Source organism: Pistacia vera, unplaced genomic scaffold, assembly GCF_008641045.1.
Source record: "Pistacia vera cultivar Batoury unplaced genomic scaffold, PisVer_v2 Contig40, whole genome shotgun sequence".
NCBI lineage: Eukaryota > Viridiplantae > Streptophyta > Magnoliopsida > Sapindales > Anacardiaceae > Pistacia > Pistacia vera.
Genome location: NW_022196224.1, coordinates 2,049,103 through 2,071,764, shown reverse-complemented (window position 1 = coordinate 2,071,764; position 22,662 = coordinate 2,049,103). Strand labels below are relative to the sequence as shown.

The following is a 22,662-nucleotide window of genomic DNA, read 5'->3' as shown; positions in this document are numbered from 1 at the left end:
AGCTCTTAATTGCCACGACCCCGGTCCTTCGGACAATGCTCCCAACCGAGGGGAGAATAGGAGGGCTGATCGTAGATGGGCTAATGATGATCAGCGAAAAAGAAAGAAGCAGCGGTATGAGTCCAAGAAATCTTATGCCCCAGTTCCTTGTCGCGATTGCGACAAGAGTCAATACACTCCTCTGAATGCCTCAGTATCGGCTATTCTAGATAAATCAGAGGAGGCCGATTTGCTCGGAGAGCCCGAGCCCATGAAAAATCCCCCTTCAGCCAGAAACAATAAAAAATATTGTCGTTATCATCGGGATAATGAGCATCACACCGATGAGTGTCGAGCCTTCAAGCAGGCAATTGAGGACCTCATTAAATATGGGCACTTCAAAGAGTATGTTGATGACTCAGCTCCCGTTCGGGGGAAAAATCAAGAGAAACCAGAGAAGATGCGTCATGGTCGCAAAGGTCTCTACTATGTGGGGATCATCTTTGGAGGACCACACCTCGCCGGGAATTCTTGAGGTGTCCAAGAAAGGTATGATCGGGAAGCCCGTCATGACCCCATAAATGTCATGAGCACGACGTCGTGACCCACCAAGGTTTGCAGAGAGAAGGAAATCAACTTCTCCCAAAAAGACGCGATGCGATTGCATTATCCACATGAGGATGCTCTCGTCATCATGCCTGAAATAGGTCGGTGCGAAGTCCACAGGACATTGTGGACAATGGAAGCGTTGTGAATATTTTATTTCAGCAAGCCTTCGAGAAGATGAAACTAGATGAGATAGATCTGAAGTCTGCCTCTATCCCTTTGTACGGTTTCACTAGGGATCATTTGATTCCCAAGGGGACGATCTCGTTCCAGGTCACGTTGGGGGAAACCAACGAGATGACTAAGATGACTGAATTTTTAGTAGTAGATTATTCGTCCGCTTTCAATGGCATTTTGGGACGACCTCTACTACGAAGCTTCAAGGTAGTCACTTCAATCTACCATTTGAAGATGAAGTTTCCCACCCCGATGGGGATAGGAGAAGTAAGTGGATCCCAACGCATATGTCGCGACTGCTATGTAAGGGCAGTGCAGATGACGTGCAAGGGAAAGGGAACACCAGTTGGCATCTCTGAGCAGGCAATGGCGATCAGTAGGATCAAGCCACAACCTGGCCTAGTTGAAGATAACTTGGATCCTCGCATCTAGGAATGCCTTCATAGTGGGTCGGTCGAGGACCTATCCGAGGTTTCAGTCGATTAAAGCGAGCCGACTCGAGTGTTGAAAATCGGAAGTAATCTCAACCCTCAGCTCGCCAACGACCTGACATGCTTCCTCAGGTTGGTGGGCTTGTTTGGGGTGGTTTTGCTTCTGTCTGCATGTGCTTGTTTGGTTTGTGCAAGAGTTTGTTTCTGGGCAGCAGGGGTCTTGGGTTGTGGGTGGCTGGTGTTTGGCATTTGGGTGGGTTGGTGGGCTGGTTTGGGGTGGTGCTTGTTTTGGCTTGTGCTAGAGTTTGTTTAGGGATGGCATGTGCCATGTTTGCTTTTGGTTGCTGTTTGTTGGGTTTGCTGTGGGTGGGCGACCAGTTCTTGGCTTTGTGCGCCAAGGAAAGCAAGACTTTTTCAAATCATAAATGTGTATATAGTTTCCGAATCACTGGCTTGACATAACAGTGATGGATTTCAAATCACGGCCAGTCACCTCAAATAGGCATCCTTAACTTACAATTCATTGATTTTTTTTACCTACTTGTTGAAGTTAATTGTTTCAGAAACTTCAATCTTGGGTTCAACTTCCAAATGGAAACTGGGAGCTTGTGAAGATAGTGTCAACTTCAGGGAAAGAATCAGTTGTTTCACTGCCTAAGGGAAAAGTAAGTGAGATTTCAGTAACGTTGAAAATGTTGTGTTCAATTTAGTGTTTGACCCTTTTTTTTAATCCTTATATTGTAGGTTCAGAAGGTGAAATCTGAAAGTTTGATTTCGGCAAATCCCGATATCCTTGATGGTGTCGATGATCTCATGCAACTTAGCTATTTGAATGAACCGGCAGTATTGTAGAATCTCCAGTGTAGATACAAGCAAGAAACAATTTATGTAAGTGTTTTCATATTGATGTTATATTTAATTTTAATTCTGGTCGTATGTTGCAAGCTTTTCCTAAATCTTTTACTGGGTATAATTGTGTGCAATATATATAGACCAAAGCAGGACCTGTGTTGGTTGCTAGCAATCCCTTCAAGAAATTTCCTTTGTATGGAAATGACTATATTGTGGCATATAAGAACAAATCTATTGAGAGCCCGCATGTGTATGCTATTACAGATACAACCATCCGAGAAATGACACGAGGTGCATTTTGTGTTTAATAGTATTGGATTGAGCGGTCCTGTATTAGCAATTGTTCTCTCTCTGTGGTATACTAATTCTGTCTTGTTTTCTTTTCCCTGATGAAAGTAAATCAATCGATCATCATAAGGTTTGTAGACTGTAACTAACAACTAACTTGATTTTGTCTTTTCAACCTTTTGTCATATTTTCCATTTATCATTCTGTTTGTATTGTATGCCTAGATGAGTCAACCTGAATATTGCAGTTCATTGTATTTGCTTTTTGATTATGGATATATTGCTTTACTCATGTTTATATAGCATCCGAGCTGGTTTGAGCGCATTTCATTCAAAGTCATTTCTCATCAAGTAAAATGAAAGTTTATAACCTATTTCCTCCCTTTGTGCTTTTTCTTTTTGGTGGCTGGCTAGATGCCCTACTTTACTCTAGTTTTCCCCATACTGTGATATGGAATGAAACATGGTAGTTTTGTTCAAGTTATCCCTTTTGTATCCTTTGTAGAGTCTGACTTGTAGCCATGAGATGCTCCCCTATATCTGTCGAATTTTAAAATTCTGTTGCTGTTTCAAAAAGTATACCTGTATTCATGTATTGATTCTAATAGTCACCTACTTGTCCAGTGGTGAAAGTGGAGCAGGAAAAACTGAGACAGCAAAAATAGAGATGCAATATTTAGCTGCTCTTGGTGGTGGCAGTGGGATAGAATATGAAATATTGAAGACTAATTGAATCTTGGAAGCATTTGGTAATGCCAAAACATCGAGAAATGACAACTCAAGTCACTTTGTAAGCTGCCTGTTCTTTGCATGAACATCTCAGAGTTATTTACTTAAACTTCTTTTGTTCTGGTCTAGTAGTTGTACACTATCTGAAGTTGTTTTACTTTTAGCCTTTTAAGTAGCAAGTATTGATAGTCTGGGTGAACTTGTCACAGGGAAAGCTGATAGAAAACAAAATGGAAGTGGTGATGATAGATGTGTTGCATGTCGGTTCTGTAATGTTGTGATTGTTCTGCAGGTTTTTCTTTAGAAAAAAATATTGCACTAGTGTGTAGCAAATTGTGTTATGAATTATTAGTTTTACATTTTTGCATGTAATAGTGATTTTATATCAAATAAGTTAATAGTTTTTGTATGATTTATGAATACACTGCGGCAGTCCTGTGATATGTACTTATTTGAAAATGTGCAGATTTCAGAGGCCTCCAGGGGCGATCCCATCTTCAATGCTAGGTTTGGAGGCTTTGACAGGAAGTTTGGATGATTTTAGTTCTGAGGACTATTTGAATGGTAACTGTCTACTGGTTGACTTTTTGAGTTTGGTAGTCACTTATATTTTCTGAAAACACTCTCCCTATACTGTTTGTTGCATATTAAGAATGCTTATGGTTATCATGAAATTAAGCCATTTGAACTGAAGGCTTTATAAAAGAATTTCTTACCTTTAAGTCACCAAAGTGTTTGGGACCTGCATTCCTCAGCCAAATTTGATCATAATATCCTTAATAAAAATAAACCTTGTCATGAGCAAAATTTGTTTTTCAAACTGTTGGATTGTCTTCTACCTCCATAGTTGGGAAAAACTCGATCTGCAGTTTTGTAGTAGTTGGCATGCAATAGGATATCAAAGATTTGAGTTATATCAATAAATGGACTATTTCCTCACCTCCCCCTCTTTCCTTGTCTAAATGGACTATTTCTCGATCTGTGCGGCTATACTAATATTCCCTGTGTTCCAGTTTTACTGGATGTCTTTGTAGAGTCCATGTTAGTGAATTCCTTTGGAATAATAAATCAAATTGAACAGTTGTGGAGACCCATCAAATTGAAATTTTTTCTCGAAAGGATCATTATTTCTATCACGTCATCATAAGAATTAAAATCCTTATTGGCTTGTTCCTTTTGCTCTTCATCTTCTATTTTAGATCAAATTTAAATTTTAGTGTTCAAAACTTCTGTTTTACCTTTTACAAGACCTTCATTATCCTTGCTACATGTCGCAGAAATTTGAGCTGGACAAACTATATAAGGAACTTTGTCCATTATTCTTCTGCAATAGCCGCATTAAAAAAATCTATTATAAATGCTTGAATATGAAAGAATTAATCTGTTTAATCGACGTATTTTACACACGGAAAACAGATAATAATAACCTGTAAGCTCTCCTCACTGCCAATAAGAACCATGGGTGAACAACAATGCTTAATTTACCCCACCCTGTTACCTGTATCATTTTCCATTTACAATTTTATCCTCATTTAATACAAAGTAGGGGTTCTTTAGTAAATTTGTCGGGTTTATTTAGCATCAGTCTTCAACCATTATTATTAATTTGGAAAACTGTTGAAATTTATACCTTTGTTCTATGAAACCATGCTGAAATGTCTTACTGGTCAAATTTGGCTAGATGATAAATTTTGATGGACTAGTTTTTGGATTGATGATACAATGTATGTAAACTGTTTGGAGCCCTTATAAAACTTCTTTTAGATTTTTCTTGGAGCGTGTAATTTATTTTAAGTTTTTGCTTTTAATATATTGTCTTTTGAATTCTGAAGTACAACACTGTCAGGTGCTATCAAATGATAAAAAGAGGGCTATGTACGATCAATATGGTGAAACTGGAGTATAAGATACTGTAGGTGGAGCGTCAAGTGCTTATACGGCACTGCATCTACTTGCATAGTCATTTCTCTAACTAGCAAATTGGAGAAAAGGTGCCTTATTATTACATCATCAGGTGACATATAGTATGTATTTGTGGAGTTTATTTGGCCAGGTAGCATAAAAATGAAGCTTATTTATGAAGCATATGCTACTTCTAAGATTTTCATGGCAAACTGTATTTCCAGAGCATACTTGATGTCTTATATTCTCTCACACTGCATCTGCTTTTATACGTTGGAGCTGTCTTTTATGTTTATTTTTTTGTTCAAGGGACTCACTGGTTGAAGTTATAGAGCTCTGCCTTATGTTTAGCTGTTGGGACATTGCATACATATATGTAAGCGTGTATATAGTCATGCTATCGTTTTACACTTGAGTTAAATATGCTTCCTTTTTTTTTTTTTTTTTTTTGATAATCTTCTTGATCAAGATGAGAAGTAGTGTACAAAAATTGTTTGATTGACCTTGCTTTAGGCACTGATGCAACTTTCTTGGTGGCACTTACAGTTTATTCTATGCTTAGATGTTAAATTGACTCTTCTCTTTCCCCTGTCCGCAGACTAACCCTTTTGATCTATTAGACATTCTTTGTTAGTATGGGTGGTTTTCCGGGATGGACCAAACTATTCAGAACACAGCCGGCGTGTACTGTTCCAAGGGTGAAGATATGAGGTGATTAAGTCATTGTTTTCATATGTAGTTCAGCTGCTTCATTATCAATTTATATTGGCCGACTGTTGCAACAAATTTCTAACTCTATTTAATATGTAAAAATTCGTTATCCACGAAGATGGAAAAATATTGTTTCCACGCATTGCTACTTCGTAAGATCATTGATATAAACATGTCAGATATGCAAATATACCACTAGAGTGGTTTTTGTGGCTGTAACTTAAGCTGCTTGTTGAATTATAATAATTGTTGTTGGAAGGATAAATATTATGATAATTTCGTTGCACTATTCTATAATTTAATTGGTAATAATCAGGAAAATAACTAATTACCAAAAAAAAACTTGACAGTTTTAAGACGGCCAAGAATTTGATTAAAATTCAAAAATAAAACCAATTTTTGACCGTTTGAAAACTGTCAAGACCTTTGTTTGACAAGGGATTCAATGACAGTAAAAAACTGTCAATGAAATAATAATTAAAATTCTCACGTTTTATATATATATATATATATTAGGTAAAAGAACATATACAATAAATTGAAAAATAAAAAAAGGTAGAAATACATTAAATAAAACTAAAGTTAATGAAATGAAACACTGAAATATTTGTTAAATTAACTTCATTACAAACATATGGTCTAAACATAACATATGCTTGCAAGATAAGAAGTACAATCAGGAGGGATTGGGATGTCTACCGTCCCTTCCAACATAAGTAAAACCTCTTCATGGAGGCGAAAGGATGGCTCATCAATGATACACCAGTGCAATTTTTACGATTGTCTCCAATTGTTTCAATTCAACCTCTTCATCTCCTATTAGTTGGCTTAAATCCCTGAATCAAACATTGGTTGCCCAATCTGCAAGAATAACTTGATCCTCTGGAAGGTTTTGGTCTATCTTCTTCGACAACATATATCTGCAACAATGCAATTCCAAAACTGTAAAATCTACTTTAACTGTCACAGGCAATTTTCGATGCCATTCTGGTGCAACATATCCCTTTTTCCTCTAATTCCAGTAAAGGTTTTAGTTTGGTCAAGCTTCATTAACTTCGCTAGACCAAGTCAGAAATTTTTGCACATTTGCTATCATCCATGAGTATATTTTGAGGTTTTATGTGCAATGGATGATTTGCGTTCACATTCATCATGGGATACAAAATTCCTCTCGCTATATCACGAGCAATGTCCATTCTTTCGATCCAATTACATTGTTTTTCGGGTGCAAAGAGTAATCAGCAAGAGAACCATTGCTCATGTACTCATACACCAAGACTTTGTCGGGTCCATCAAGGAATAACCAAGCAAACGAACTAGATTCCTGTGATGGGTTCTACCAATAACTTTGATCTCAGTTAGAAACTCTCTTTCCCCTTCAGCTAACACATTATCCAATCTCTTGACAGCTACAAACTTTTGGCGATTCACTATAGTCCCTTTATAAACTGTACCTGAAGATCCTCTGCCAATCTCTTCCTTGAAACAATCAGTCAGTTTCTCAATTTCTTGATAGCTAAATATTATGGGAGCAATATCCTCACAAAACTCTTCATCAAGAATTCTTCCATACGACCATACATGACATTTGTAGATGACAATACCGAAAACTGCCACAATAACAAGTATAACAGCAACAAATAAAGAACTTACAATGATGATCATGTCCATTGGCGGGTATTTCTTGCCTTCATTAATCGGCAGATGGGGTCGGTCACCAGTAGAGGATACAGGGTCATATACCTTGACAAAAACAATATTGCTTTCATCTCTTCGCACAAATCTCAAAGGAAGCCTTTGCATACTGCACTGACCATTAATATTGAATAACGCAGCTTCACAGATACTGTCCTCCAAACAGGCTTGTTTACACTCGTCTTTGGTTTTTTGCAGAACCGAATACGGAACATCTTCGAAGACATTAATGTTCACTTCCCGCATGCTGTAAATCACAGTTCCATGGCTGTTAATGAATCTTTCAGCTGCGAAATTTCTTTTACAGCCTGAATATAGATTTTCCCGGTCAACATACACAAATCCTGGAAGACATCTACAACCAGGTTGGTGGTCAGGATTCACAATACAATAGCTATTAAAGCCACACTGACCTTTGGGTTGACACTTATCTGTTGAAGATTCCCACAGAATTGACAACGCATTATTTTGTGTCAAATTATGAGAATACAGTCTGAATATCCCGTCCCAATCAATTTTCATAAAATACACTGATCTTCCTGTTGGAATCCCAGCTGTTAAATTCATTATACTGAAGCCAGTGGAATTATGCAGGTAAAGATGGCCATCCGAATCAAGGCTTAATCTCACATCAGCACCCCACCCTACTGTACCAGATGCCCAATAAGCAGTTGCAACTGCAATTTTCTCCATTGGGTACTGCACAAGATTTCCATCACTTTGCATGATAAGAAAGAACCTCCCCGTCGAATGGTCAGTTTCTGAAACATTCGATACCAATTCCTGTCCATTCAGGAGACTTTGACCTGTTAGAATAGTGTCAGTTGGATGATCAAAACTCTGCCATATTATTCCTCCACTAGAATTGTGAAGCACAAAGTTGCCAGAATCAAGCATGGAAGCATAAGAGGCGGGTCCGACCTCGCCTTGAGCTACAACAGGAGTCTCTTGGCCTCGCGCTGATTGCAGGACAAGCCTGCCTTCAGTATTCAACAGCAAACTAGCGTTGCCGGAGACTGGTGGATCATCTCGGTTCGCTGTCCAGACTACAGTTTTCTCAGGAATTCCAGCAAGAAAAATTCCAACAGCATAGGCTTTGCCTTGTGGATAAAATCCGAAGGCGTAGAGACCAGATCGTGACAGCCATGAAGAGTTAGTGGTGGGTGCTAGAGAAGATCCTAGACTTATATTAAATTGTTTTCGTTGCGCATTAACATTAAAAGATGCACATAAGAGAAAGCATACAGCATGAAGGAAAAGAAAATGAAATATCTTCATTTTCTGAAATTATTTCGGATAAATTGATTCTGATTTTACGGAAGCGAATGAGAATGAAAACTCTGTAATGCATATATTTAAAACTGCGGAGGCCAAAGTCTCCCACTACAAGTCAAACTTTTGACTCATAGGCATGTATGTTGATTTCATTACCTTTGAATTCACACGAAGAATCAGAAAACTATCAATACCATATTATCATGGACATCTAGTCAAGAACCGAAGATCTTGTTTTACGTTTTTATAATCTTAAAAATAATGCCAAACTATTCTCAATATACTGATGCAACAATTATACATGTCTAACATATCATCTACTCTAATTTGTTTAAATTATCTCTAATTTAAAATTATCTAATCACATTAAAACGTATCAGTTTGTATAAGTGAATTTGTATAAGGAAACCACTTATAGCTTGTGGTCAGATGATAAGACCTTAGGTTACCCAGGTGTCTTATGTTCGAGTCTCATTAAGTGATCACCTACTACATTTATAACTTATTCAGTCCATTGAACATAGGGTGTTCAATGAAACGCATGAATTGGTTAAGATATACACAAACTAACCCGTACATCCCAATCAGCAAAAAAAAAAGAAAAAAATTATATAAGGAGTGCAAAAATTATATAAGGAGGAAATATATGAAATTCTTTTGTACAGAGCAAAAATCTTGTTTTGACGAATTCTTGCATTTAGTGTGCTTTTGGGATTGTTGTAGGTTAAGAAACAATCAATTAAGTTTTAAGCTACAACAATACAAAAGTGTGTGGTAAATAATTGATTAAGTTTGAATAATCAGATTTATAAAAGGAATCCAAAAGCTAGGTCCCTTTTATTCATTATTTCCTATCCTATTTCTTGTTCTATCCTCAAAACAATTGTATGTTTTATTATTAAGAAAATATTATTATATTTTTTTCAACTATTTTAAATCCTTTAAGTATATTAATTTCACTAAACACCCTAAGAAAAAACTTTAAAATTTAACAAAAACAAAAACACCCACATCTATCCATATTTATCAGATTCTAACCACCACCGCCAGAAGGTGGCTAGAATCTGGTATAATAGCACACTACCACTACCGGTTGGATCTAATCGGTAGTGTGCCAATCTATCATTTTCAAGCCAGATCTTTGGCCGTAGCTGGTCGTCAACGACGACCATTCCATATCTTTGACCATCGTTGACGACCAAAAATGACGGTAGATCTGACATTTTCCGACCAAATCCATGGTGGATCTAACCGAAAAAAGTCATATTGGCACACGAACGGCCAGATCTAGTCGCTGGTGCGCCGTAATGTGGTTGGAATCTGGCAACTGTGGGTATGGGTGTTTTTGTTATTTTACAAATTTTTTATATATTGGAGTGTTTAATAAATTAACAAATCTAGAGAGATGTTTTTGTTAATTTTTAAATCCTATCTCGTTATTCCCACCTAACTCTAAAAATATCAAAAATACTAAAACAAACACACTTTTCAAAATCAGGTTATTTTTTAAGTTAATTTCGTATGTTTAAATGACAAAATCAGATTAATTTGAATAATTATTTTTTAAATTGAAAAAACATAGCACAAACTACAACTGCCTGAATAGTCACCGGACTATACTACCAGAACAGTCACCACCGACACCGGCGACTTTTTCATGCAGTGCCTGGCGACAGCGCCGGTTTCTCGAATATCAACGTGATCCGATCTATGCTACTGAATATTTTTCGGCCTCCTACGGCTAAACGGCGCGAAGGAGTCCGACGATGTAACCGGAATATCATAGATCGGCTTGTGTTGATCATTCTGATGCTAGCTGTGTCACTGGACGCACCACGAGAAGGTGGCCGCCGAAAACCACCGCCGGTGGTGGTTTGGCATTCCAGTTCTGGCACTAATCCCGCATTCTAGTTTTATGTTTTTAACTTTTATATATTATTAAATTATTTTAAGAAATTATTTTTTTAATATTTATTAAAAAATATTTTAATAATCATATTGTAGAGACAAATATAAGTCCTTTTTTCTCTTTATACACACTACCACAATTTGAAAATCTACTTTATCAAACATAACATTATATATTATAAATATCAATTTAAGAATTTGTTTAACGAAACACTTTGAAAATCATTTCCAAAGCACATTATTTTCAAAGTTTCAATTTTTTTTTTTCAAAAAAATAGAAATATCATAATAAAGACTGAGGAACTATATAGTAGAACAACCAACATTTGACTGCCTTAATTAAAATATATTTGAAAGGAAAAATAAGAGAATTAATTGGTATGTATAAACATATATACCAATTAATCGGAAAAAAAGATATATTTGACTATATAAGGTCTTTGGTAATAATGATAGTGCAAAACAACTAAAAATTGTGTTGAGTGTTGACTCATTCAAGGGTTGATTAATTTTTCTGTGTGCATTTTTCGCCGCTCATTAAAGGGTATAATATTATTTTGACGTCCCTTATACTATATACCTTTGAATGAATCTTCAACAAGACTTTTAACATTATCAATAAGCAGTTTATACATATTATGAGTCACATTTCACATTCCAGCTGCTAGCCACAATCAAGCAAAGCTTGATCAATGGCTTGAATCAAGCAAAGCTTGATTTTAGCCATTAGGAATTGAATTCGTTTATCATCAAATTTGTTTTTTACAATTCAAAAGTCGATTTTCTCATATTTTATAAGGAATTGAATTCCCCAATTAGATTTACCAAGAAAATTCCCAAAAATAAATATGGAATAATCATAACTAATGTATATGGAATTATCATAACTAATATTTATGGAATTATATAACTATATTGCAAATAAACACATATTATACACTAGCCAATCGCAAATTCGCAATTACCATAAAACTAGAATAAGATTTTAACACATAATTCCAAAATTGCTAAATCAAAACCCAAATTAATATAGGTAACTTGCTCAAAACCATAATTCCCAATTTCAATCAAACACATAGGAACTTGACATACCTATATTCATAAATTAAATTGAAAGGAAATGAATACCAAACTAGAGATATTGCTCTAATATCAAATAGAAGCAATATGTCATCAATTTAATAAATCAAAAGCAAAAATCCAAGAACATATCTCCAACCATAGCAATTAGTTTCCAAATACTGTAGGAGACACTTGAGATTAGTTCTAGTCTATCCAATACTTCATTTCATGTATATATAAAGAATCACTGACTTTCTTATAGATTAGTGACCTATTTTTCCTCTGTGTAATATTTAGTTTTGTGTAAAAATATTACGTAATCTGTATTTCTTCTAATCCATTAAAGAAGAAGTTGTATAAAGGGAAATTACCACTGATAACTGATGGAAAGTTAGACGTAACTGATGTGAGAAGTTAATAAAAATAATGGGCCACAATAACTTACAATCTCTGCATTTTTATGTGGAAAAATGAATTATAATCGTAGTGAATGGATTTGGAGCTAAATAATAAAGAAGATCCCGGAATGCATATTTGTAAGGTCTATGAAAATCAAAAGTCTCCCAAGTCAAATCGCTCAAAAGACTTGGACTTTTCAATAGTCACCCATTACCATTCAATATTATACCTAACACTCGTGGTATGATGACTTTTCTTCTTCTTCTTCTCGCAGTTTTCTCCAAACTGTCATATCAGCATCAAGAAAATGGATTATTCTAAATTACAAATCAAGTAAGCCAAACTATATACTGTGGAAAAATACTTTTATGTATTTCTCTCGTTACGCTCATATAACATATTCTCATTGGAAATTGAATTATAATATTATGCATAGAAGACTTTGAAGTAATCAATGTTCTTAACCTTTGTAGAGTTGTCTGTGTCATTTGAATTTGAAAATTGATTATACGGTAATTGGAAGAATAATGCAGCTAAAGATGCTCATTGTCAAAAGCTACTTTCTACACTCACTAATTTAATATTGCCACTAACATAACATTTCTAAGTCTTCTCAGTTTTCTGTAAGTCAATTACACGGCTTCTAGGAAAGCTGATTTTTACGTACCCAACCTGCTGACCCGGGATTCAGAATTTGCACTGCGTACCATCTTTATTTGTCAATTTCTAGGAAAAGAAATAATTACATCGGACGGTCTTGTCACTACACTCTGTTGACGTCTATGATGAGTTATTTTTACAATTCAACTTTATTTTAAAATCTAAACTACAGTTTATTACTCTTGTGAACCTTTTACTGCCGTTTGTTAATATAAAGGAACAATATTCAGTAAAATTAATTAAAATTTCATCTTTTAACCTTGATCAATATAGTAAATCATGGTCTTCATTTTAAATAATAAGGAGATCTCAAATTTTAAAATTTAAATATAAGTGTATAGGAAATTCCAATAATGTATATGCAAATTGACAATTATTGACTTCGACGCAACACAATGTCCATCCTCAACACTTCTCTATGTTTATCATCAAATTCCTTAAGCACCAAGATAGATGAATTTATAGTACAAAGGATACTTTTGTCCCTGAAGAAAACCATTTTTTGGAAACATATACTGATACATAAATGAAAAAACTCTGAAAAATTTAGTTACATTTTACTTTCCACGGTAATAAAAATGTAAATGCTAGAACACACAAATAAACACAATGACATAGATGCAACTAAGATAAGAAGCGGGATTAGGAGGTATTGGAATGTCAACAGGCCCTTCCAATATAACTAAAGCTTTCTTCATCGAAGGGCGAAGCGATGGCTCATCAATAATGCACCAAAGTGCAACTTTTATTACCCTCTCCAATTGTTTAAGTTCAACTTCTTCATTGCCTACTAGCAAACTCAACTCACCCGTCTCAAAACACTCGTAAACCCAATCTTGGAGAATAATTTGATTCTTTGAAAGATTCAGGTCCATACTTCTACGACAACATATGAGCTCTAGCAAAACAACTCCAAAACTATAAACATCTACTTTTGCTGTCACAGGTAGATTTCGATGCCATTCTGGTGCAACATATCCTCTCGTTCCTCTAATTCCTGTAAAAGTATTAGTTTGGTTCGGCTTCAACAACTTTGCCAATCCAAAATCAAAAACTTTTGCACACATATTTTCATCCATGAGTATGTTTTGAGGTTTTATATCACAATGAATGATTTGCGTTTCACACTCATCATTTAGATAGAGAATGCCTCTAGCTATATCGCGAGCGATACCCATTCTTTCAATCCAATTAGGTTGTATTTTAGAACTAAATCATTGCTCATGTACTCATATACCAAGACCTTAGTGGGTCCATCAAAGGAATAACCAAGCAAACAAAATAGGTTCCTATGATGGGTTTTCCCAATAACTTTAATCTCAGTTAGAAACTCCTTTTCCCCTTCAGCTAACACCTTCTCTAATTTCTTCACAGCTGCAAACTTTTGACAATTCATCATATTCCCTTTATAAACCATTGTTGAAGATCCTCTACCAACCTCTAACCTTCAGTCAATTTTTCAATCTCTGCAAAACTAAATGATATGGGAGCTATATCCTCACAAAATGTTATGCTACCATTTCCAAGAATTCTTCTATATGACCAGACATGATATTTGTGAATTATAATCCCGGAAATTGCCATAGTAACAAATATTAAAGCAACAAATGCACAACTTAGTATAATTATTGTATCATTTCGGAGGCCTTTCTTCTCTTCTTGGGGCACTATGTCACCACTGGAGGATACAATTCCATCATTAATGAAAGCAAAGTTGTTTGATCCACAATCCATATCTCTTTTACCAAATCTCAAAGGAAGCCTTTGCATTTTGCACTCACAATCATCACTCTTGAAGAGGGCAGCTTCATAATTACAATCCATTATACATGCTTGTTGACAGTTTTCTTTGGTAGTTTGGTGAAAAACAACATACGAATTATCTTCCCAGAGAGTGTTGCCCAATAGTTGAATCTTGTATTTGATAGGTCCACCCCTGTTGTTGCAACTTTCGGCTGTGAAATGTCTTTCACACAATGAGAGATGAAAATCAACAAGAAACCAGCTAGGAAAATAGCCGAGAAAATGCAAGAAAATGAAGAAAAGAAGGGAAAGTTTTAAGAGAGAGAGAGAGTAATCAGTTTTCTTTTCTTATTATTCAATAATAGCTAAAGTGTTGTATTTATACAAAACTGCATTAATAAGCTTAATGCATGTGATTAATAGAATAACAAGAACAGAAAATAGTTTTAACAAACTCTCTAACAATGAACTCTTGATAGTCAACGTGAGTCAAAGCTACGGCATTTTCTCATCCTAACATGCACTCGTAAGCTAGACCTCTAAAGTATTTGGTGTTTGTCAACTTTCAGTAGTGAGTTAAGCTTCAGCATTTTCTCATCCTAACATCCACCTGTAAGCTGGACCTAATCTAAAGTATTTGATGTTTGTCAACTTTCAATAGTGAGTTGAGCTTCAGCATTTTCTCATCTTAACATCCACCCGTAAGTTGGACCTCTAAAGTATTTGGTGTTTGTCAACTTTCAGAGCTTCACCATTTCTCATCCCAACATCCACCTTTAAACTGGACCTTCTCAATCACTTATGAAAGAATTCACTAATGTAGTAGCTGCTCAGTAGTAGAAGGAACTCATCAAGGGACTTCTCAGCTGTTGTAAGGAGCTTGTATGGTAAGTTTGTTCCTTAAAAATTCAAACCTAGAAGTTGGAAAGGGCTTTAGTAAAGATATTAGCCTTTTGAAACTCAATGGGTACATATTGAACTTTGAGTTTATTGGCAATGACTTGCTCTCACACATAATGGCATCAAGCTCAATGTGCTTAGTCCCGCCATGGAAGACAGGATAAGAGGCCAAAAGATCTAACACTCTGGTTGTCACACCAAATGACTAGAATTTCTAACAGAGGAATGCCAAGTTCAGAGAAAGGACTACAAAACCAAGTCAATTATGTAGCACCTTGAGCCAGGGCTCTGTATTTAGCTTCAGTGGATGACAAAGCTACTGTCTTCTGTTTTCTAGAGGTCCATTGAAGTAGATTTGAACCAAGGAAGACACAACAGCCACTGGTGGATTAGCGGTCTTCAAGGCTGCTTGCCTAGTTAGCATCTGTGTAACACTTTATGTTTAATCTATGACTTTTAGTGAATTGTAAGCCATAGTTAGATGTGCCTTTAATGTACCGGAGTAGCCTTTTGTAGGCCTGCCAGTGTAGTTGTGTGGGAGCTTTGAGAAATTGGCTTAATTTGTTGGCATAATAGGCAATATCAAGTCTAAATAAAGTCAGGTACTGGAGAGCTCCTATTATGCTTCTATAAAGAGCTGGATTTTCATAAGGCTCACTATCTTCCAAAGTTAACTTGGTGCCGAGAGCCATAGGGGTAGTACAATGCTTACATTCTCCCATGTTAGTCTTTTCCAAAAGATCTTTGGCATACTTTGCTTGATTCATATGAAGGCCTGACTCAGTTTTGGATACTTCAAAGCCAAGAAAATACCATAAAGATCCTAAGATTTTTAAGGCAAATTGAGTATTCAAGTCTTGAACAGTAGCTTGTACTAAAGCAGGATCATTTCCAGTGAGTAATATGTCATCCACATAAACCAAGACATACATGATTTTCTCATCCTTTTTATAAACAAAAAGGCTTGAATCTGCCACAGAATGTGTAAAACCCCCACCACAAAAATACTCTTTTTAACTTCTCAAACCAGGCTTTTGGTGCTTATTTTAAGCTATAAAGAGCCTTGGTTAGTTTACATACATGATGAGGGTATGCATGGTTAACAAACCCTTCAGGTTGAGTCATGTATACTGTCTTAGTAAGTTCACCATTTAGGAACACATTATTGATGTCAACCTGCTGTATATCCCACCCATTATTCACTACCAAGCTGAGAATCACACGAATAGTGGGAGACTTTACTACAAGACTAAAGGTTTCCAAGTAGTCTACACCTGGAGTTTGCTGGAGACCTTTTGCCACTAACCTGGCTTTTGAACCTTTGAACAGATCCATCAGAGTTGTACTTGATTCTAAACACCCATTTACTACCAACTGGGTGCATTTCAGATGTGAGAGGAACCAGCTCCCAAGTGTTGTTAGTCAGTAGGGCATCAAATTCAGTTTGCATGGCAGCCTTCCAAGATAGATGAGTGAGTGTTTTTTATACTATAGTTGGTTCTTTGGTGTCAAGGGAGGAAACTAAGACAGTATTATTGGCTCTAGTCTTAGACTTAGTAAGCATATAATGTGTATTTAATGACGGAGGGTAGGATTTGGTAAGAGGAAAAGAGATATAAAAGGGAATAGAGTCATAAGACTCATTGGAATCTAAAGTTTGAGGCGACAACATAGAGGTCTAAGACTGATCTGATAAGTTTGTGTCTGGGACAGAATGAAGGATACTGGCATGTGTTGAAGGATCAAATGTAGGAGACTCACTGGAAAAAGAGGTTGGTTGGAGAACTAGGGTAGAGTCTGATGTATCTGAAGGGTTGGACTGATTTAGTGTCGTAGGACTAGTGGAGATTATTCGAAGATCTGGACTAGAAAGTGAAGTATCTGGTAGTTTAGACTGATTAAGTGTGGTAGGATCATTAGGAGGTATAGACTGCATATTGGAATGCTGAGATGAAGTAAAGTAGATGAAGGTGTATGCCACACAGAATGATTGAAAGAATGTGAATGAAATTCGAATGATTGAAAGAATGTGAATGAAATTCAAATTGAACTAAATCACTGGAAGACAGAGAAGCATATGCATTAGTAGATTGAAACGGAAATCCGGTTTCATCAAAACTCACACTTTGACAGACATAAATGCAACCAGAGGGATCCAAACACTTATAGCCCTTGTGATGTAAACTATACCCAACAAAAGTGCATTTGGTAGTATGGAAATTGAATTTGTGACTGTTGTATGGTCTAAGAAAAGGGTAAACAGCACAACCGAAGACTTTGATGGCTGAATAATTTGGTAGAGTGTGAAACAAAACCTGAAATGGAGATAAATGTGACAGAACTGGTGTGGGAAGTATGTTGGTGAGATAGGTTGCAGTTTGAAATGCAAACCACCAGAATTTGAGTGGTATACAGGCTTAGGCAACCAAGGTAAGACCTTGTTCCACAATTTGTCTATGGTACTCTCCACTCTACCATTTTGTTGGTGAGTGTGAGGACAGGGATGCCTAAAAAGAATGCCATGTTCTTGAAGGTAGGGAACTAAGCTTCTATATTCTCCACCAATTATTTTTCAACCAAGACATGAAATTGCTTAAAAACAGCCTAAGTTTTAGATTTGGCTTTTAAAGGGAAAAGCCAAGTGAATCTATTGTGATCATCCAGAAATTGGATGTAATATTTGAACCCTTCAAGTGATGGGATTGGAGAAGGCCCCCAAAGGTCAGAGTATATTAATTCTAAGGGTTTAGATGCATGAAATGAAGACCTAGGATAATTGGACTGATGTAACTTCCCATACTTGCATGCTTAACAAAATGTAATGTCATTCTTAGTGTGATGAGGATTTTTTAATTCATGGAGGATTTTTGTAAGGACTGCCATATGTGGATGGCCAAGCCTTTTATGCCATAACATAACATTGGTTGTGCGTTAGTGTCACTTTATCCCTAGACTTGAGATGTGATCATGTCTTGTGCATGAGAGCTCGCGGTTCTTCAGTACGTTATCACTAGACTGTTTATATCTAGTGTGTAGTGCTTGTTGGTCATGAGTTAATCATGTACGGAGTCATATGCGTTTTCAATAAGGAATCTGATGGCTCGAATATTACGAGTTTGAGTGTTCCAAGGGATCAGCGAATGTGGAAGAAGTCTTTGGCCAAAGCATTTGTGTTTTATGAATGGTTTCATAGAAACACAATTATACATTTTTAAGATGATCCGAATTATGTGATCAAATGTCAAATCATGGCATAATTATGAAGTTCTCAAGGTTCGATCCTTAAACCTTAAAAACTAGGGGGCTTCTGTTATGCCTGAAAAAGTAGGGCTGACGTGGAACCTCGTTAGTAAAGGATGGTCAAAGCTCAGAAGGGTTCTGTGCTGTCCAGGTGTGGCCACGTCGCGCCTAGCGCAAGTCGTATGGCTCCTGTCAATGCAGCAGGTGAGTGCCAGGCCAGCAAGCGGCTGGAGATCGACCACGTGTCAAAGCCCTACTTTAGTCGAGGAAATCCCTCGGGCAAGTGACCAATGGGACGCAAATAAAGGATTTGCACAGAACCTACCCACTTGCAGCTTTTATAATCATTACCTTGAACTCTCCCACTATAAATAGAGGACTTCCCTCTCATTTGTAAGGGCTTAGCTAATTTTACTCAAAAATAACTCTCTCTCTCTCTCTTGTATTCTCTCTCTAAACTGTAACTCAGCTTGTTGAACGCGACTTGACCTCTCTCTCTTATTAATACAATAGCAGTGGACGTAGGATTCGCTTTTGACCATCCGAACCACTTTAAATATTGTTTTTCACCTTTTATTTAATTCAATCCCCTCATATCACGTGTGACTTCTAAGTCTTTTTAACATTTTATACGTGTGACTAGTTGGTGTCAAAATCAAGCATCAACAAAAAATTAATGCATTGATATATTAAATATTTTGTCATTTAGTGTCTTTTAACATATGTTTTACGTAGACCTGACAAAACGGGTCCAGACCCGCGGATCGGCCCGTACCTAGGTAAAAAACACAGGGTATGTATCTAATATAATGGAGCAGTTTTTTTCAACCCATACCCGACCCGACCCGTATTATTAACGGGTTATATGAGTAAACCCGCGGGTACCCATTTTTTGCAAATCTGAAATCCCTTACTAACTCTAAAACAAAATGTCAAAATAAGTAAATAACAATTCTCTCTCGCCTCTGAATCTCTCATCAGTAGAACTCACTTGACTCATTCATTCTCTCAACTCTCAATCTCTCATCCGTGAACCGTGATCCCATTCCCAGTCCCACCGTCGCCGGTCACCCTCACTCACCCTCGTCGGCTTGTCATCTCCTCTCTCTCACGTCGTTGGGCGTCGGCTCATCATCTCCTCTCTCTCTCCGTCACAAGTCTCGCGGCTCTCCTCCCCACCGTTACAGTCGCAGATCGGTGAGTTAGGTTTCAAGATTTGTTTTTATTATATCCATCTTTGTTCCAGAAAAGCTGCACCGGTGGCTTTTGGGAGAATCATACGGATCATTATGTGTCCTTGTTCATTGTTATACCGTATGTGGCAATCAAGATTCTCTGTTTGGGATACAATCATCTTATTACTGTGTATTTGTAGGTTAGGACTGTTGGCATTTCACCAGGCATTAGTCATTAACCCCAAGATGCTTTTGTGATCTTGGTTTTTGCTTCTGCCCAGTAAAATGGAAACTGAGAGGAAGGTGTTAAATTTGCAAGAGAACAAGCAAAAGATCAAGTTAATTTTGTTCCTAACATCTCCGGGTATTCTGAAATTAAATCAGATGAATAACTTGACTGAGTTGGCATCTTTAGTTCAAGATTGTGTCAATGGTTTGAATGAGACACACTCTGGTATGGTAAGTGCATTTAATTTTGATATACTATTTACTGCTAATAACTTCGCCAAAATTGCAACGTATAAAATGATCTAACAAATTGTGTTTCCTATTGCATATTTATGATCATCTGAATCTAGTATCAGATTGTGCCTTGAAGCACATTTGGATTAATAGTTGACTGCTGCACAATACCTGATTTTCTGAACCCTCTGTTTCATATGCAGTTTTCTTTTGTAGGATAGTAAGACATAATCATTATGCATACCCCTGGTATTTATCTTGTGATCATCTTTTCCTTCCTATTTTCTTCGGCGTAAATTCCCATATATTTCATTGAGGGAAGCTGCTACCTGCGGTCTTTTGATTTGACAAACGATGAATTTTTGGGCAATGAAAATAGATAATGTAGTCGAGCACATCCTGACTCTGTATTAAATCTATAGATAACCAAAAAGCAGAAATTGGTGGGGAAGAAGTGCAGACTTTCTGAGCAGTACCTAACTCGAAATAAGCAGGCGGTGATTCCAAAGAGGAGAGCCAGCAAAAAGGGGAGGAACAGAAGAAGTTAGTTGAGACTTGCCAATTACATAAAGAAGAAATAAAGATGACTCGAGGAAAGATATCAGAGAAGAAAGATTGCCATTCATCATTAGAGGAGGTGATTGCTAAGAATATGAAGAAACACAAGAACGTAGTTAAGGAGAACAGCAAATGGTTGCCACTGTCAACAGCATCTGTTTGTTGTACTATGTATTTTGTACTTCTTGATGCGGTATTACGATATAATTTACAACTGATTGCGACTAGTAAATTACCTTCTCCTTTAATCTTGTTTGTTTAAATAATTAAATGTATGCGGTATTGATATATTCAATCATCAAATCATCTTCTCTTTGTTTTGCTTCCAACATGTACTCTGCAGGTGTAGTAATTTAGAGGCAGATGATGGGCCAACGCAATAAGTTTCGGCATGATCGTGGTGTCTTCATTTCTGGGCTGCTTCAATTTTTTTAGTTTGTAGGGCAAGTTCACCAAGTTTTTTTGCAGAGTAGTTTTACCTTTCTAGATTCAGAATAAAATAAAAAAGCATCAATGGGGGCATGTCTCTCTTAATGTCCAAAACTCAATTTCACATGGGCCAATTGGCCATCCATCAATCTTCTGTCTAAAATCATTGAATTCTTTTTATTCTGAATTAAAGCAATCAATCATTGGAACTTCTTTAACGTATCAGTCACTGGAGCTATCAAGGGCTTGCTAATTAAATCACTTCATAAAAGCTGTGGAAGTTACTAATTTTGGGGGTGTAACTGTCATAATTAAAAACTATTAGGGGTGAACTGTAAAAACTAAAACCTAGAGAGAGAAAAAATGGGTACCTGCAGGTCCACCCGTATCCGCATAGGGCAAGGTACGGGTCTAATATTTTGGACCCGTATTGGACATGTACCCAGCCCATCCACCCATTTTGCCAGGTTTAGTTTTAGGCACACGTTAAGACAATTTTTTATTTATTTATATAAGAAATTATATATTAACTTATGGATTAAAATAGAAAAACCTTGATGTGCACGGTAAATGTAAACACAAGTTGGATATAGTAGTGAATCTAGAGACTTATATTAGAGGGAGCATTTAATAAAAATTACATTTTAGAGATGATGTATTTTGAATTTTTGACAATTGAATGCATTTAATTGAAAATAATTTTTTGCTTCATTCCAATATATGTATTTTTTATGTATTTAACTAAGACCTTTAAAACAAATAGTATAAGAGTAATCTTATAATTTAGATTTTGGAGTTCCAAAATGGTGTTGAAAATAATTTGGGTTAATTAAAGTTTATAATTAGAGATAGAAACATGTTATATATAATAAAACATGATATATTGGAAAATAAGATGTATATATATATATATATATATATATATATAAGTTTTAACTATTTTTATGACAGTATCCAAAGCAGTCTGAAAAAATGCCAGAAATTTAACATTACAAGTAAATGAAGAAATTAAACAACTACAGCAATTTTTTCAAATCGGCGTTTGTAGTCCAACGGTTAGGATAATTGCCTTCCAAGCAATAGACCCGGGTTCGACTCCCGGCAAACGCATACTTATTTTTCACTTTGGTTTATTTTGCATTATAAAATTCTAAACATAATTATTTTTATCGCTTTTAGGTTTTGCATTTATACAATTCGAAACATACAATTTCTTTGTCTAATTTCATTTGTATATGCAATTCTAACACATGAGGAAGATAGAACCAAAAAGTGTATTGAATGGATAAGATCTGTGGATATCAAATTAATATTTAAAAAATCAAAAAATTTCAAAAAAATATTTGAGCACATCACTTCATCGCTTCTATTATGTGGACTGAAATTAAAAATATAAAAAAAAATTGCATGATGTTTAGCTATAATAATTTTATCTATAATAATTTTATCCTCCCATGAGGTTTTTTTTTTTTTTTTTTTTTT

General features: G+C 36.1%; 1 protein-coding gene and 1 non-coding gene across 2 annotated transcripts; one reads left to right on the top strand and one right to left on the bottom strand.

The window, feature by feature from the left end:
* Nucleotides 1–6,732: 6,732 nt before the first annotated feature.
* Nucleotides 6,733–8,647, bottom strand: LOC116141603 (G-type lectin S-receptor-like serine/threonine-protein kinase LECRK3). The gene is given in 3 exon segments (XM_031427082.1): nucleotides 6,733–6,911; nucleotides 6,914–6,973; nucleotides 6,976–8,647. Coding segments are annotated over 3 exon segments (1,911 nt in total).
* A 13,571-nt stretch (nucleotides 8,648–22,218) lies between these two features.
* TRNAG-UCC lies at nucleotides 22,219–22,290 on the top strand. Its single transcript has one exon. It is a non-coding gene; the product is annotated as a tRNA-Gly (tRNA).
* Nucleotides 22,291–22,662: the final 372 nt, after the last annotated feature.